General features: G+C 47.3%; 1 protein-coding gene across 1 annotated transcript in view; it reads left to right on the forward strand.

The window, feature by feature from the left end:
* Positions 1–14,727, forward strand: part of RGS6 (regulator of G protein signaling 6) — a gene marked incomplete at both ends in the record, with an annotated part of 552,225 nt that overhangs the window by 509,061 nt on the left and 28,437 nt on the right. Inside the window, 3 exons of the mRNA XM_079699184.1 lie at positions 6,796–6,955; positions 7,566–7,835; positions 12,482–12,571. Coding sequence (XP_079555310.1) covers positions 6,796–6,955; positions 7,566–7,835; positions 12,482–12,571 — 520 coding nt within the window. The remainder of the gene's footprint in view (positions 1–6,795; positions 6,956–7,565; positions 7,836–12,481; positions 12,572–14,727) is intronic.

Genomic DNA, 14,727 nt, shown 5'->3' on the forward strand with positions numbered 1-14,727 from the left:
GGGACACAGGTTCGTGTCCCGGTCCGGGAAGATCCCATATGCCGCGGAGCGGCTAGGCCCGTGAGCCATGGCCACTGAGCCTGCGCGTCCGGAGCCTGTGCCTCGCAACGGGAAAGGCCACAACAGTGAGAGGCCCGCGTACCGCAAAAATAATAATAATAATAATAATAATAGTAATAATAATGATGAATGGTTTACTGTCACCATCCAGTGGTGACCAATTAGGGGTTTTTTGTGTGTGTGTCTTTTAGTATCCTTGTAAACCTGTGGGTTTAAACATATTTGATGTGTTTTATCCATTTTATTTATTATTTTTATCAATGTTTGGATTGTGCCATCTCTGCCCTGTTGGCTCCTTCTGACATGACCCTACTAGTGTTTGATGTCATTCAAATACCAAGGAAACTAAGATGATCCAGGCCAGTCCCTAGACCTGGAATTAGCTAGTTCTCTAAGAATCGCTGGTTCCTCTTAGGGGGAAATGGTTTTTAGAGACCATAATTTGGGCACTTAGAGGCACTCATTGTTCCTGGGTTGGTCATCATTTTTAGGCCTTTCCAGTGGCCATAGCTAGGAAATAGGTAGTTGTTATTTCTGATAAAAATACATCACGAGTACATACTGATACTTTCCATTCAAACTCAAAACTACAAGGGATTTTATTTAACTTCTTTCTTATGTCTGTGTCACCTTTCTCTACGCTGAGAATCCTGGTTCTCAAGGACACCATAGATGATAGCATTAGTACTTCATGTTATTTGCTTTATCCTGCATCACCACAGAGCAGTCTCAAAATCGCAGTGCCACCTAACAGCAGGGATGTGATTATTGCCTGGTTCTTTAATAGCTGCATAGTATTCCATTGTGTGGAAGTACCGTAGTTTAGTCAACCAGTCCTCTCTTCCTGACATTTATGTTATTACTAAGTCAAGAAATATTTGATGGGAAAACTTGGGAAGTCAGCACATTGTGCCTTGACATGTTTCTGGATACACAGCCTTCATTAGCACAGTTCTCTGCCATTTTTCAGGTACATGCTTCCAAATATATTGTATCTCCTTACTGAGGATACCCAAAGCATCTCTAACCTCCTCAGTGTCTGTTAGGACTGGGATTCTCTGAATTCTAATAAAGTACTCTTCCTAAACCAATTTCTTTTCAGCTTGTCCCCTTTTGTTTCTTTAGTGTGTTTTCATCATAAGTATACAAAGTGCTTCTCACTAGCACTCTGACCTTGGGCAAGTTACTTAAACTCCCTGAGTCTTCTTTTCCTCATCTGTAGAACACAGATACAATGGTACCTATACTGTGGAAAGGGAATTAAGTGAAATGAAGCATGTCAACAACTAACAGTGTCTGGCTCACAGTAAGATAAGATATTTCTGATATTATTTCCTTAATGTCATTAATATTCTTTTCTTATACTTTTATGTTTAGCAAGTTTGGTGAAAAAATTCAAATAATTGCATATAACCTTAGTACCCAGAGATAACCCCTATTCTAGTGTTTTGTTTCTCTCAACTTATGTGTAAAGAGTGTTTATGCAAATAGGGTGATTCTGTAGCCTGCCTTTTACACTAAACTAAGAGTTGATTTAAAAGGCTAAATTTCTGGGCTTCCCTGGTGGCGCAGTGGTTGAGAGTCCGCCTGCCGATGCAGGGGATGCAGGGGACACAGGTTCGTGCCTTGGTCCGGGAAGATCCCACATGCCGCAGAGCGGCTGGGCCCGTGAGCCATGGCCGCTGAGCCTGCGCGTCCAGAGCCTGTGCTCCGCAACGGGAGAGGCCACAACAGTGAGAGGCCCGCATACCACAAAAAAAAAAAAAAAAAAGGCTAAATTTCTTCTGTAAAGGGCCAGATAGTTTAAATTTTGAGGTTTGTGGGTCATATGATCTACATCACTACTACTCAATTCTGCCATATAAAAACAGCTACACCGTAACAGTGTAACAATGTAAAATACATAAATAAGTGGGCATGGTTGTGTTGAAAAGCTTTATTTATGGACCCTGAAAGCTCAATTTCTTATCATTGTTCATGAAATATTATTCTTCTTTTGATTTTTTTTCAGCCACTTAAAAATGTAAAAACCATTCTTAGTTCACATAACATAAAGAAATAGAGTTTGAGACCACTATGCTGAACAATATATCATGAAAATCATTGAAACACTTCAACAAATCCAGAAAGATAGAAGATAGACTTGGGAGTGGTTAATCTTTCATTTATATGGGAGAGTAGGTTAGAGTAGACCATCTTGGTGCAGTAACAGCAACCCACCAATCTCCGCGAATGTTTCTGCATCAAGATCGAGTGTTACGGAGCCAACCGACCGAGGGGAAGTCAGCCGGTACCATGATCTTCACACTGCCTTACACTTCCTGGCCAGCACTGCTGCCTGCACCCGCTGCACAGGTGTGACTTAGAAGTTTCCAGGTAAGGAGAGGAGGCTAAGACCCAGCCAGGACTTGCTCTCCGATCTCCCGACTTGCTGGTCAAGTCTGCAGCTCAGATCACACTGCCCCTGGGTTATTAGAGCTGAGGGCTTGGTTGTCATGCAGAGACCTGGAGAAACTCTGGTCCCTAGAGAAGGTCCCCAAGCTGGGGAGCAGGCTCTGATCCTGTTTCAGCCATATGCTTTGTCTAGGATTGTAAGATTGTACCTGTAAGTCCTTTAAGCTTGCTCCCCTCAGTCTGCCCATCTGAGAAGTGGCAATGGTAACACCCAAGCCCTTTGGAACGCCCCCCTCCATCCCCCCATTGGGATCAGGAGCTCTGGGGTGGCTTCCTCAGCCGGTCACATGGTTCTCAGAAGCCAACCAACAGTGGTCAAAATGCCAATAGACGTGTGAGTATATGTCCTGCTATTAGGGGTCAGTAGCCAGAGTGAAGGCTCAGCCAGATTTATGCATTCATTTGAAATGGGGACTGGGGGTGGGGTGCAGGCTCCCTCTGACAGTTTTGTCTTTTATTTGGCCACATGCATTGTTACAGCAAAGTTAATTGCCTGTGTTTGCTTCCTGTGGAAATATCTCACAAGATGCCCTGTCAGCATGGGCCCAGCATTTGCACTTGTGTTTTGCCGATCCATTTGGCTTTTTTGAAAATTTGGGCCAAGACCAAATCTTCCCTAAAGGTCTGTGGGCTGTGACCATAGCCCTCAGCTGTTTGCTGTGTTGTTCCAGTTTCACAGATTTAGCCTCGTGAGGGGAGGAAAAAAAAAGAAAAATGAGCCATGATTTTTTTTTTTTTAAGGACTCAGTTCTTTATGCCAGGGATTGAATTCTCTGTTCTCAATCTTGGGGCGTCTGCAGGAGCTGCATTGCCACCTACTTCCTATGTGGTCTCAGGCAAGGATCTTGACCTTTTGTGCCCTAGTTTTCTCCTCTGTAAAATGGGGTTGATGTCTTCTCTACAGCCCTCTAAGGGTTTTTTAGAAATCAGATGAGCTAATAGCACTGAAAATTCTTTGAATAAGTAAAGTGCTATATAGTTATATGTGTGAACTCACAAAAATTAATGGCTTTAGTATTCCCTGAGGTCTCAAAATTCCAAGCTAGATCTAAAACGAGTTCTCCCAAGAAGGGTCTGCTCTTAGAAGGGGTTCTTAGGGGGGAAATTCAAAAATAAAAAGTATGTAGGAGCCAAATTTGGGGGGCCTTGAGTGTCTTCCTAAGGAATTTGAACTTTTCAGTCTGAAGACAGTAGGAAAACACTGAAGGCTCAGAGCTGAAAGAGGAGGAATCAAATGACGATGAGCAGGGCAAGCTACAGCTGAGAGAGATCTGAATCTCGGGGCGTGTAGTCCGAAGCTCTGCTGGTGGTGTTTGGAGGAGAGAATGAAATCACAGGAAGTATCTCGAGCCTAAGACCTCCTCTTAGGGCATTCATCTCTTTCCAGAGCCTCCACAGGCTGCAGGAGGGAGACTGGAGTCAGCAGGCTGGTGCAGTGGCTGCCTGGCTTCAATTTTAAAAGTCTCAGAGTATCCTAGGATGTTCCGAGGACTGTGTCACTGGATCCATTCATTCATTCGTCCATCTCCCCATCCATCCATTTCATGAACATTCATTCTCCCATTCGAGTTGGGAGACCTTGACCTGTGGGCTGTGAAGTTCTACACTGAGGGAAATTGCAAAGGATATTACGGACCCAGATGGCTTTTTGCCATTGGGCACAGCTTATCCAGGAGCACATCATTCTTTTTTTTTTTTTTTTTTTTTTTTTTTTTTTTTTTGCGGTACGCGGGCCTCTCACTGTTGTGGCCTCTCCCTTTGCGGAGCATATGCTCCGGACGCGCAGGCTCAGCGGCCATGGCTCACGGGCCCAGCCACTCCGTGGCATGTGGGATCTTCCCAGACCGGGTCACGAACCCGTGTCCCCTGCATCGGCAGGCGGACTCTCAACCACTGCGCCACCAGGGAAGCCTGAGCACATCATTCTTTACAAATGAAACAAAACAGGCCTAAGAAAACACTTCACTGAGATTGGATTGGATTGGAAATCTGTCCATCAAAGGGACTGACAGTTGAATCTGATGGATCAATCCAGCCTGTTGACTTTGGTCCCTGCAGGTTCCCATGTAGGTTTCCTACATGTCCAAGCCACCCTGCTTTCCTGACCTGCAGTAGCTGCTCAGATGCCCCATCCAGACCTGTACCTGCAGTGTCTGGCCTCCAGCGCCTCTGGATTTTAAGTTCTTTGCTGGGAGCAGACATCTGGCCTTCCTTACCTTCTGTAAAATCCCTACAACACTAAAATAATGCTCTGCACACAGTTTTGGTTTAAATTTAAAAATTGCCTTGACAACTCAGTCCAGAATGATCACACTCTCAGCTGTACCTATCATTTAAAATAAATAAATAAATAAATAAATGGCCATTTGTCCCTTGGTTTTCCACTTTGAAAAATCTTGCCACACAACCTTGGGGAGCACGTATAGTAGGTGCTCAATAAATACTGGTTAAATCCTATTTCTACAATATGCCAATTCAGCAAAACTTGGAATATCCACTAAGGCCCAGATGTTCTAGGCTCTGGGAATATACAGATACATAAGCTCTCCTCTTAAGCAGACCTCAATCTAAGTTACCAAAACTCCGCTTGGCCATCATCCATGCGTGGAGTGATCAAAGGGCAACCTCAAGGGCTTCCCTGGTGGTGCAGTGGTTGAGGGTCCACCTGCCGATGCAGGGGACACGGGTTCATGCCCCGGTCCGGGAAGATCCCACATGCTGTGGAGCGGCTGGGCCCGTGAGCCATGGCTGCTGAGCCTGCGCGTCTGGAGCCTGTGCTCCGCAACGGGAGAGGCCACAACAGTGAGAGGCCCGCGTACCGCAAAGAAAAAAAAAAAAAAAGAGCAACCTCAAGGTCAAAATGAGGTCAGGGTGATACAAGAGCTGAGAAATACACCATCAAGTTACACCCACAGTGAGCAGACAAGAAGCCTCTAGTCAAAAGTCTCTATTCTTACCTAAACTTAGATGTTTCAAAGCAACTTGATTAAGGAATGCAAGGCCTCTAACATTTGCTTTGTTCCAAAGCCAGAGTCCAGTGGAGCCCACGTTTACATTTGCCCCAGATTACTCAGAAGCAGATGTCTTCCTAGCTTGATGAAGGCTGTTAATCTTTGCCCCAGTGGTGGAGGTGGTGGCATTGTGTGCCAGTATCACAAGACTACACCAAGTTTCCTGATATTAATCCTCATTTGGAGGGCATTTCCTAGTAGACTTCCCATGCCAGACATATTTTAATAAAAAATGCTATGGCACTGCTTACTCCAGGAATTACTCATTTTATCCTGTGGGTGGTTTTATTTTAGGGAAATGAACAGCAGAGGGAGGGATGCATTTTGAAAAGAACAAATCAGTTGTTTGTGAGCAGTTTCTGTTTATTACCACACAGACGAGTAGTTCTTGAAGAGAAGGCGTCAGAGAACTAAATTCCAAAATTTCTTTGTTGATGCTTCAGAGCAGAGATTTCTTGCACCAAGCCCCATGACCTTGAAGAGGAGAAGGAAACATTTGTCTAAGTTAATACCCATGGTATTTGGGTAGGTGAAAGGAAATATGCAAAGCTGTCTTTAAAGCTACTCTTATCTAAGAATAGGGATTGAACAGCATCAAAATACTGTGCCCTTTGGCCAGTTAAATTGAACATGTTTATACAGATGCTTTGCAATGTAAAGGCAAAAGATAATTCACTCTTACACTCTCTTATGACTTGAATGTTGCATTCCATGGAAACAGTGTCCGCCACGTCCCACTTAGAAGGACAAAGAAATCCAAATGGGGGCTTCTCATTTAAGATCCACAGGATCCTAGAATATTTTTTTAAATGTATATATATATATATATATATCTCACTTTGCCATACAGCAGAAATGAACACAACATTGTAAATCAACTATATTTCAATTTTAAAAAAGAAGGAAAAAACCTGGAAAAAAAGATCCACAGGATCCTAGGATGGTCATCCAAAGCCGTATCCATGAGGACAAGCTACTGTCTTTCACTCAAGTGAGCATCTGTACTCACTCAAGTGAGTCTTTTCTATGTTTATTAAGCAGATACTGACTTAGGATCCCCATCAATTCCCTACCACTGTGCAGTCCCACCCTCTGTCCGCCTGAAGGACCCATGATGAGAAAAGTGTTAATTTTCTTTAGGCTTCAGCTAACCATGCCTAAGGTCTGAAGACCTTTGGTTTAAGATATTCAAGAGTCTCTTGAAAGGTGAGACTCATACATCTTCTGGGTGACTTTCTGTGACACAGACTTGCTGCCTGTGACTCCCCAGGGGCCCGGTCAGCCCTCAGAGCTTTGCCAGTTGGGCCCCTCCTTCTGGTGCAGAAGGCAAGTTGTACATGATCTGTGAGGTGAGAGCCTGTGTCACCCTGGGAGACTTGGCCGTTGCTGTCACTGACAACGTGGTGGTGAACAGTTCCCGAAAGGGAATGGTGAATGGCGGTTGCATCTACCCCTGGGATGACTCAGATTAAAGATTGAGAGGAGGCCCCTGACGCTTCTGCTAACCACATGCTGAGGACTTTGTCTCAGCCACAGAACCTGACTCCCTCAAAACCCCAACTCAAAGACCATGAACAGCAGCATGTACCAAGGGAAGAGTGTGAGCTTCGGGGTCACAGAACACTGGGCTCCAATCCTTGCTCTGTGCTTGGGCAAGTCACTCAACTTTGTAGAGCTTTAGTGTCCTCATCTGTAAAATGGAGTTGTTTAAACCTAAGCATTGATTCAGATCAAACAACAACAGCAATGGAAATAATACAGCTGGACTCCGCTCACCTTTCCTCCTCCCCGGGAACCTTCTGGTCTTTGGTCTCCTTCCCACGTCATCCCTGGCAAGGACAGTCCCAACATGAAGGCCAGTTATCATCATTACTTTACATGTGTATAGTTTTCGTAATGTGTTCCCTTGTATTTCCTCGGTTAATTGTGTGCTCAGCGGGGCTGGAAAAGGCAGAGTTGGGACCTGAATCCAAACCTTTGGCCCCCAGCCCAGCCCCCCTTCCAGCGTCTCACACGGCAATGTCACATCCTGCCCCACAGCATCATCTTCCTTCAAAGGACCACAAGGGACCCAACAGTTCCCAAAGGCTGGATGTTGTTCCAGGAAGCTTGGGTGTTCCCAAGAGGACAGAGGACAGAGACACATACATCTGCAAAAGAAAAACAGGACACTTGAAAATCCCAAGAAGAGCTCTTGGCAGCTGTGCAATGCTCCAGCTGAGTGGCCTCCCACTCCAGGAGGATGCTCTAAAGCCGGAGGATGAGATTGTAGCTGTTTCAGGAACCCACAGCAAAGAGGAGGACATAAGGGTGTTCTGAAGTAGTCTGACTGCTCCAGCATGCTTGGGGCCCAAGGCCCAGGCATCTGTCTGATTACCTTCCCCAGCACTGTGAGACCCACCGTGTCTTGTCTAAAAACAAAGGAGACTTCCCAATGAGGACCCTCACTGCAAAACATTGATTTGTAGCAGGTGTGGTTTTGAGACAGTGTGCACTGCTCACTCCCTCCTCCTCCTGCATATGTCTTGGACTCCACTGATTCCAGTCGTTTTGGGTTTAGGGGTTTTTTCTTTCTCTCCATTGCTTTTTTTTTCTGAATTTTTTTTATTGAAGTATGGTTGATTTACAACATTATATGAGTTTCAGGTGTACAACATGGCATTCAATATTTTTATAGATTACATTCCATTTAAAGTTATTATAAAATCTTGCCCATGGTTCCAGTTGGGTTTTGCTTCTGCCTTAGCATTCCAGGTAAGCAAAGCTCCCATCTTGGGCTTGGCCCTGGACAAGGGTGGAGTGTCTCATCAGGGTGACATCCATGTACTGTAACTGTCAACCGCCATGGGGTGTGATTCCCTCCCCCCACTGAGAATTGTAGCTAAGATGTCCAGTATATGACTTAGGGCCTTAGGGCATCAGTTTCTCTACCTATGGAGAACCATCCTCACCCTCCCTGGAGCAGGTGCCTCCCTACGTGTCAGGAAGGCAGATGTGGACCCTGGTAGTTCTGCTTGTTCACAGTCAACTCAATCATCCGTTTTTTTAGAAAGAGAGAGAGGGAGCAGGGAAGGGAGGGGTCTGGGGAAGGAAGGGAGGGAGGGAGGGAAAAAAACAAGAAAAGACAAGAAAAAGCAAAGAAGAGAAATGCAAACTTCTTTCTCTCTGGCCCTTAGGAATTCTGTCGGTGAGCGCTCGCTGGTTTTGCCAGTGGCTCTCGTGCTTCTTGCAGATTCTGGATATACATTTTCCTTAAGACTGGTTGTCTGCAAAGCAGTGGAAACAAACCAGAACCCCTCATAAATCAGTAGGGGTCACTGCCAAGAGCTTTGTACACTTGCTGTCCCTGGCAGTGATAAACTCATTGCATTTGGGAACTGGCCAAAGGCCCTGAGTCCTATCTTAATTCTCATTCCCAGAAAAACCTCAGCACTCCATTCCCCCACCCCCTGTTTACTGTCTTTGTGTTTCTTAGACAAAGCTGGCGAGGAAGAAGGCACAGAGTTCCATAACTGGGTACATCAAAGGCTGCACTTCTTTGCTTGGGGGAGGAGAGGAGGGTAGAGGAGAGTCCTGGATCCATAGGCTGTGGGAGAGGAGGCCCCAGACGGGCCTGAAGCCTCGGGCCCTGTGGGGGGCATGAGGGATCTGCAGAGGTTCTCAGATTCTGTTTTGCTCAGACCATGCCTTGCACATGCTAGTGTTGTTTTGGTGGTTGTTTCCTTACAGGGTAATCTGAGACGGTCATAATGATGGCCAAGGGCTAGCAACGAGGTTGGCAGAGTGAGACTGCCTTATGCAACCCACATCCAACAGGCTATGTTCTCTTTACTCTCTCCCCACAAGGTCCTCACCTTGGCTCTGGCCTTGGCAACAAATTGCCAAGTTGGCATGTGACATAGAGAGGACAAGAGCAGCGCCCAAACTGCCCCTCTGACCCACATCAACTGCCCCCCGCTCCCCAGAGAGGGGACCACCACTGCCTGCTGCTCCTCGGCCCTGGGTTGTCCTTCCTGCTCTGGTTGACCAGACTAGGAACTGGGAGACACATTCCTGTCTGCTCAGCTCTTCCTACCTTGATGAGGCTCTTTCTGGTTGAGGGACAACCATTCCCCACCTCGGGCAGGGTAGGTCATCCTCAGTTATACCCGTTCACAGCACCCTGAGCCTGCTCTTCTTCCATGTATCCCTCAGGTCGACTGGTCACGCACACCCTTATGCAATGAACTCTAAGCTGTATGACAGCGGGGACCTCTTCTGTCTTGGTGATGCTGTAATCTCGGTGCCTGACACAGTGCCTGGCACCTAGGAGATGCTCAACCAATATTTTGGAGATCAAATGTTGAGACATCTGCTTTATCCTATTCTTTCTCAATTGACAAGTTCTTTCTTTCAATGGCTTTTTCTGCCCACGATGAGCTGGAGGAATTAGCTAGATCAGGGGTGAAATGTGTTGCCAAGGCCAGAAGGGCTGGGCTGGGAAAGGTTTCCTTCCTGTTCTTGGGGGAGCAAGGGGTATTTTGTGAGATATACTTGGGGATTTAGATTCCTCTGAGAAGTCAGAACAAGAAGCATGGGCCTGTTGCCTTGGAGAGGGGTTTGGAGAGGGTCCAGGCCTGAGGGCCAGGCCTTTCCAGATGACTCAGGAGCCACCTGGCTCTGTGGGCCAGACAGAAGCCATGCCTGAGACAAGAAGAAGGAGACAGCGAGATAGTTTCTCTCTGGGTTAACATTTGTACCTAAGATGTAAATGTTAGACCACTTTAAAGGGACAACAAATGCAAAGACCATGATGTCCCTCGGTCTAGGCCCTGAGGCCATTAGGGCTGAGCCACAAGGCCCACCTCGAGACTTCCTTTGAGTTGAGTGTGATCCCCACTCTCCTTCCATATAGAGAGCAGGATCTGATCATAAACTAAAACAAGTATGGAGCCTGCAAACTTGCTCAGTACTTGCAAGCTCAGACCAGCATTTCAGTGAACCAAAAAGCAACATAAATTCCTCTAACATTTAACCCTGTGCTGGACGCTATGCACATATAAGAGATTAAAAACACATTGTTCCCTCAAGGAGCTTAAACTAGAGTGGGCTGGATTTTTGTCTGAAATTTGTAGAAAAACACTCAGCGACATGTGTTCCCACTAAGTTTATTAACTCAGAACACATCTGGATCATCAAAGTAGATTCAGATTGAAGCCAGTGTTTCATTTCACTGGGGTCCTTTCAGTGGTCCCATTCTCACAAGTAGGTCTGCGCCTGCTTTTATAAATATTGGGGCATCTGGGCAAGAATGAAGCTGGTGCCCAAATAGGTGTGCATATGGTCCATCTGAAGATGGCCTGAGAGGGATCCACATGCCACCAAGGTGATGCTTGCTTTCTGTCTTCACTTTCTTTTGAGGTGGGTAGGAGGAGGGTCTTGGCAAGCCATCGTCATCACCCAGCTTCCTCTGGGATGCACCAGCAGTCCGGCCAGGTATCTCTTAAATGTGCCCCCAGCTGAGGAGAAGTCTCTACCTCCCCTTCCTCCTCCCCTGGGAAGAGTACCCGAGGAAGAGGTCCTTAATGACCAGTCCAGCCTCTTTGCTGAGCATTCTCTTCACTGACCAGCTCTCCATTCCCCTGAGCACTGGGGCCCTTGTCCAGCTTCGTGGGATGAACAATGAGTGTACATCAGGCAAGATGCTTCCCTGCCTGATGATCCCACCCTCCCTAGGGAAAACCCACCCTCCTCCTAACAGGTCCTCTCTTGGGACAGCCAGGCTTTCCTGTGCAGCTGAGCTACCTTCCATTTCAACTAATAAATAACCCTTTTTCAATGGGCAAGCTCTGTCTTTTAATGAAACAGGCTTTCCCCGCCCTTAATGAGGACAGATCTATTAGGAAGGGATCACAAGGCTGTAGGAATTAGCCGGAAGTGAAGGGTAAAATCTGTTGCCATGGCCAGAATGTAATGCCTCTAGGAGCCCAGGAAGGCACTATGCCCCAGCATCTGCCCCTCCCGGATGGAAGACTCAGGCCTGGCATATTTGCCCAGATGCCCCCACGATCTGGTTCTAAGGGTCCCCTTCCAGGATGGGATGGTGGCCCTGACATGCACAAACTGACCCAATTGCATCGTTGCTTGTGGACTTTGTTTTAATTACACGTTTTATTTTGAGATACTTTTAGCTTCACAAGCAGTTATAAGAAATAATGTAGAGACATCCCATTGACCCAGTTTCTCCTAACAGTAGCATCTGCAAAAGCTATACTACAGTATCACGGCCATGATGTTGACATTGCTACATCCCCCGAGTTTATCAGATTTCCCAGTTTTACTTGTACTCGTATGTGTGTGTCTGTGTTTAGGTCTATACAACTCTATCACATGTGTAAGATGTGTCAAGATACAGAGCTAGTCCACCACCACAAGAACCCTTCCTTTTGTCTTTTATAACCACACCTCCTTCCCCTCCCTACCCCTCTCCCGTCCCTAACCTCTGGCAACCACTAATCTGTTGTCTGTTTCTATAATTTGTCATTTCAAGAATGTCATATCAGTGGAATCATACAGTATGTAACCTTCTGGGGCTTTTTTTCATTCATCATAATTCCTTTGAGATTCATCCAAGTGGTTGGGTGCATCAGTAATTTCTTCCTTCTTATTGCTGTGCCTGTGGTTTTAATCATTAAGCCGTACTGCATCCCAACGTGGCACCAAGGCCCAATGACATAGCCTCTGCGACATGATCCTCAAGGATCTTTTACTCTGTGAGAGAAAGTAGGTTTTGGTTGGTGTTTTCTGAGTGGGAAAAAAACGAAACAAAGCAAACATGTTACATGTTTTTCCAGGTACAGACAAGCATATTTCGGTTTGTTTGTTTCTTTCCTAACACAGTGGCCAGTTGGGTGGCAGTTCCCTTTAGCATTGGTTGACAGTTCTTTCTTGTGTCTTCCCACCTCCTGCCTTTCCAGGAGCACATCTACAAGCTGATGAAAAGTGACAGCTATGCCCGCTTCCTCCGGTCAAATGCTTACCAGGACTTGCTGCTCGCCAAGAAGAAGGTATCTCTGCGAAGGGTAGCCTTGCCTTTCTTAGCACTGTTGACCTTTGCCTGCTGCTTGCTGCTGGTGTGAAATGAGAATGTCATCCCTTGGGTTTTATTTCTTTTCTCTTTTCTTCTTTCCCTTCTGTACCTGGTCCCACTCCAATAGAATATAATTAGGATTGTCACCACGTCAGCCCACCCCCAAGGTCCAGGGTGTGGCATCCTGTCTCCCTGGACTCATCATCTCCATCTGCATGTCCTGCCCACGGCAGAGAGTGTGACCAAATTCTGAGGCCGCAGTGGCTCAGCCCAGGAGTACAGGGCTGGCAGTGACATCAGCCAATCCCTTAGGAAACCACTGAAGAGTCCAGCCCCCTCCCCACAGATTTTCTGTCCCCGACCAGCTCAGAGATGAGTATGAGGCAAGGATTGGGGCACCCTCCTCTGGATAGAAACACTTATAGGTTTCCAGGGGGCGATCTGGCACCCGAAGTCCTTCCTGGGGTGGTTGCCCCTTCCTCTCCCTCACCTGCCCCACAGCATTTGCTTTTTCTTTTAACCAAGAAGCAACGGCATCCTAGCCCCTTCCTCCTCCTCCGCTCTGAAGGAAGTCCTGGTTCCCTGTGGCCCTCAGTGTCTGAATTTGGGGGCGCAGGGACCCTCAGCATGCAGGCGGTGGGGAGTGTCTGAGGCAGGGATGAACTGAGCTGGATTTCTGGGAGGAGGGAAGGAAGCGCCAGGAGGGACATGGGGTCTGGAAAAGGGGAGGCAGGAGGGATGGCTCAAGGTTCCAGTATGCCTGCAAACGCTCTGCACGTCTCGATTCTGATCTGAGGCCCACGTGTGGTTAATGGGGCTCTCCTCGCACCAAGTCCCGGGACTCCCGTGCCATGCCACTTAGGACCATGCACATCCCTTTCTTCTCCCTCTCAGCCTCCCAGCAGCAGTCCCTGAGCCTGTGGTTGTCCAGCAACACGCTGTCTGTTGGGCTTCCTCTCTCAGCCACGCAGCCCCTCTTTCTGTGCACTGTGACCTCACGTGCCAGCATCTTGTCTGCATATCTGGCTGGTCCCACATCACTCCCGAGTCTAGAAGAGCATTTATATCCTGCTTGCCTGCCCTTAGGTAGCCCTGAGGACGTCCCCAAGAGCCTGAGAAAGAGGAGTAGACTTTGGGGATTCCCAGAGTGTGAGGAACCCAGCTTTCTTGTTGGCCTGCATCCCTTCCATCAGGTGTCACTACTACGATGGAAAATGTGAAGCCTGACCTCCAGCCCGCTCCCTTGCCAGAGGGTGGAGGTGAAGAGGCCCTGATGCAGCTGGCTGACATCCCCACCAGTAATGGCTCTGATACCCAGTTTTTCAAGAAAAGTTGTGGAGACCTTTGGTGCCTCCAGCCCAGATCTCAGGGGAGAAGGCAAAGTAATTGTTCCTTATTTCTTGTGGCTCAAGACCCTGAACTGATCCCGGTGTGGGGAAATTGTGAGCCTCTAGCAGTCTGACCCATCTGGGCCTGTCCACACATCCAGAAGAAGCCAGAGGCCATTCAGTCTCCCTGTGGGTCTGAGCACAAAGGGAAAACGCACCCCAGCACACGGAGTGGGGCTGAGATTCCACAGATCCTCCCATACGAGGAAAGCTTCTCAGAGGAGGTCACTTGAATGAGAAAGGAACGGACGGCCTGCCTGTAAAATGTCACAGATGAAGTTCATTAGAATTATCCTTCCAGCCCCTACACCAAGGAGTGTTCTTGAGGCAGAAAGCTCTTGCAGATGCCAAAGCCCTTTCAATATCCAGGGGTTAATTGTTTCCAAAATCAGTGACAAGCCTACCTTTTCTTCCATTTCTCCCTGAGTCTCCAGGCATGGACTGGATTTGTAACTCGGCACTTCCAGGTAGGCCTAGAGTGTCTTCTGATGTCAGGAATGGGCTTACCATGCGATCTACGTGTCCAGGTCAGGAAGGGATGTGAGCCACAAGCTCCAGCTAAGAGGAGGGATGTAAATCGGCCTTGCTTTTCTGCTCAGGAAGGCTCCGGATGGAGTCTGGAGGCATAGCCTTCCAGTCCTTCCTCCCTAATTCCTCCTCTATCCTAGTATTTTCAGAGATCAGGTTAGTTGTTCTGATGAGCCGGGTCGCAAGGGCAGGTGAGCTGGGTTTTGAGGGGCCCCTC

This window comes from Hyperoodon ampullatus (assembly GCF_949752795.1).
Source record: "Hyperoodon ampullatus genome assembly, chromosome: 3".
NCBI classification, from domain to species: Eukaryota; Metazoa; Chordata; class Mammalia; order Artiodactyla; family Ziphiidae; genus Hyperoodon; species Hyperoodon ampullatus.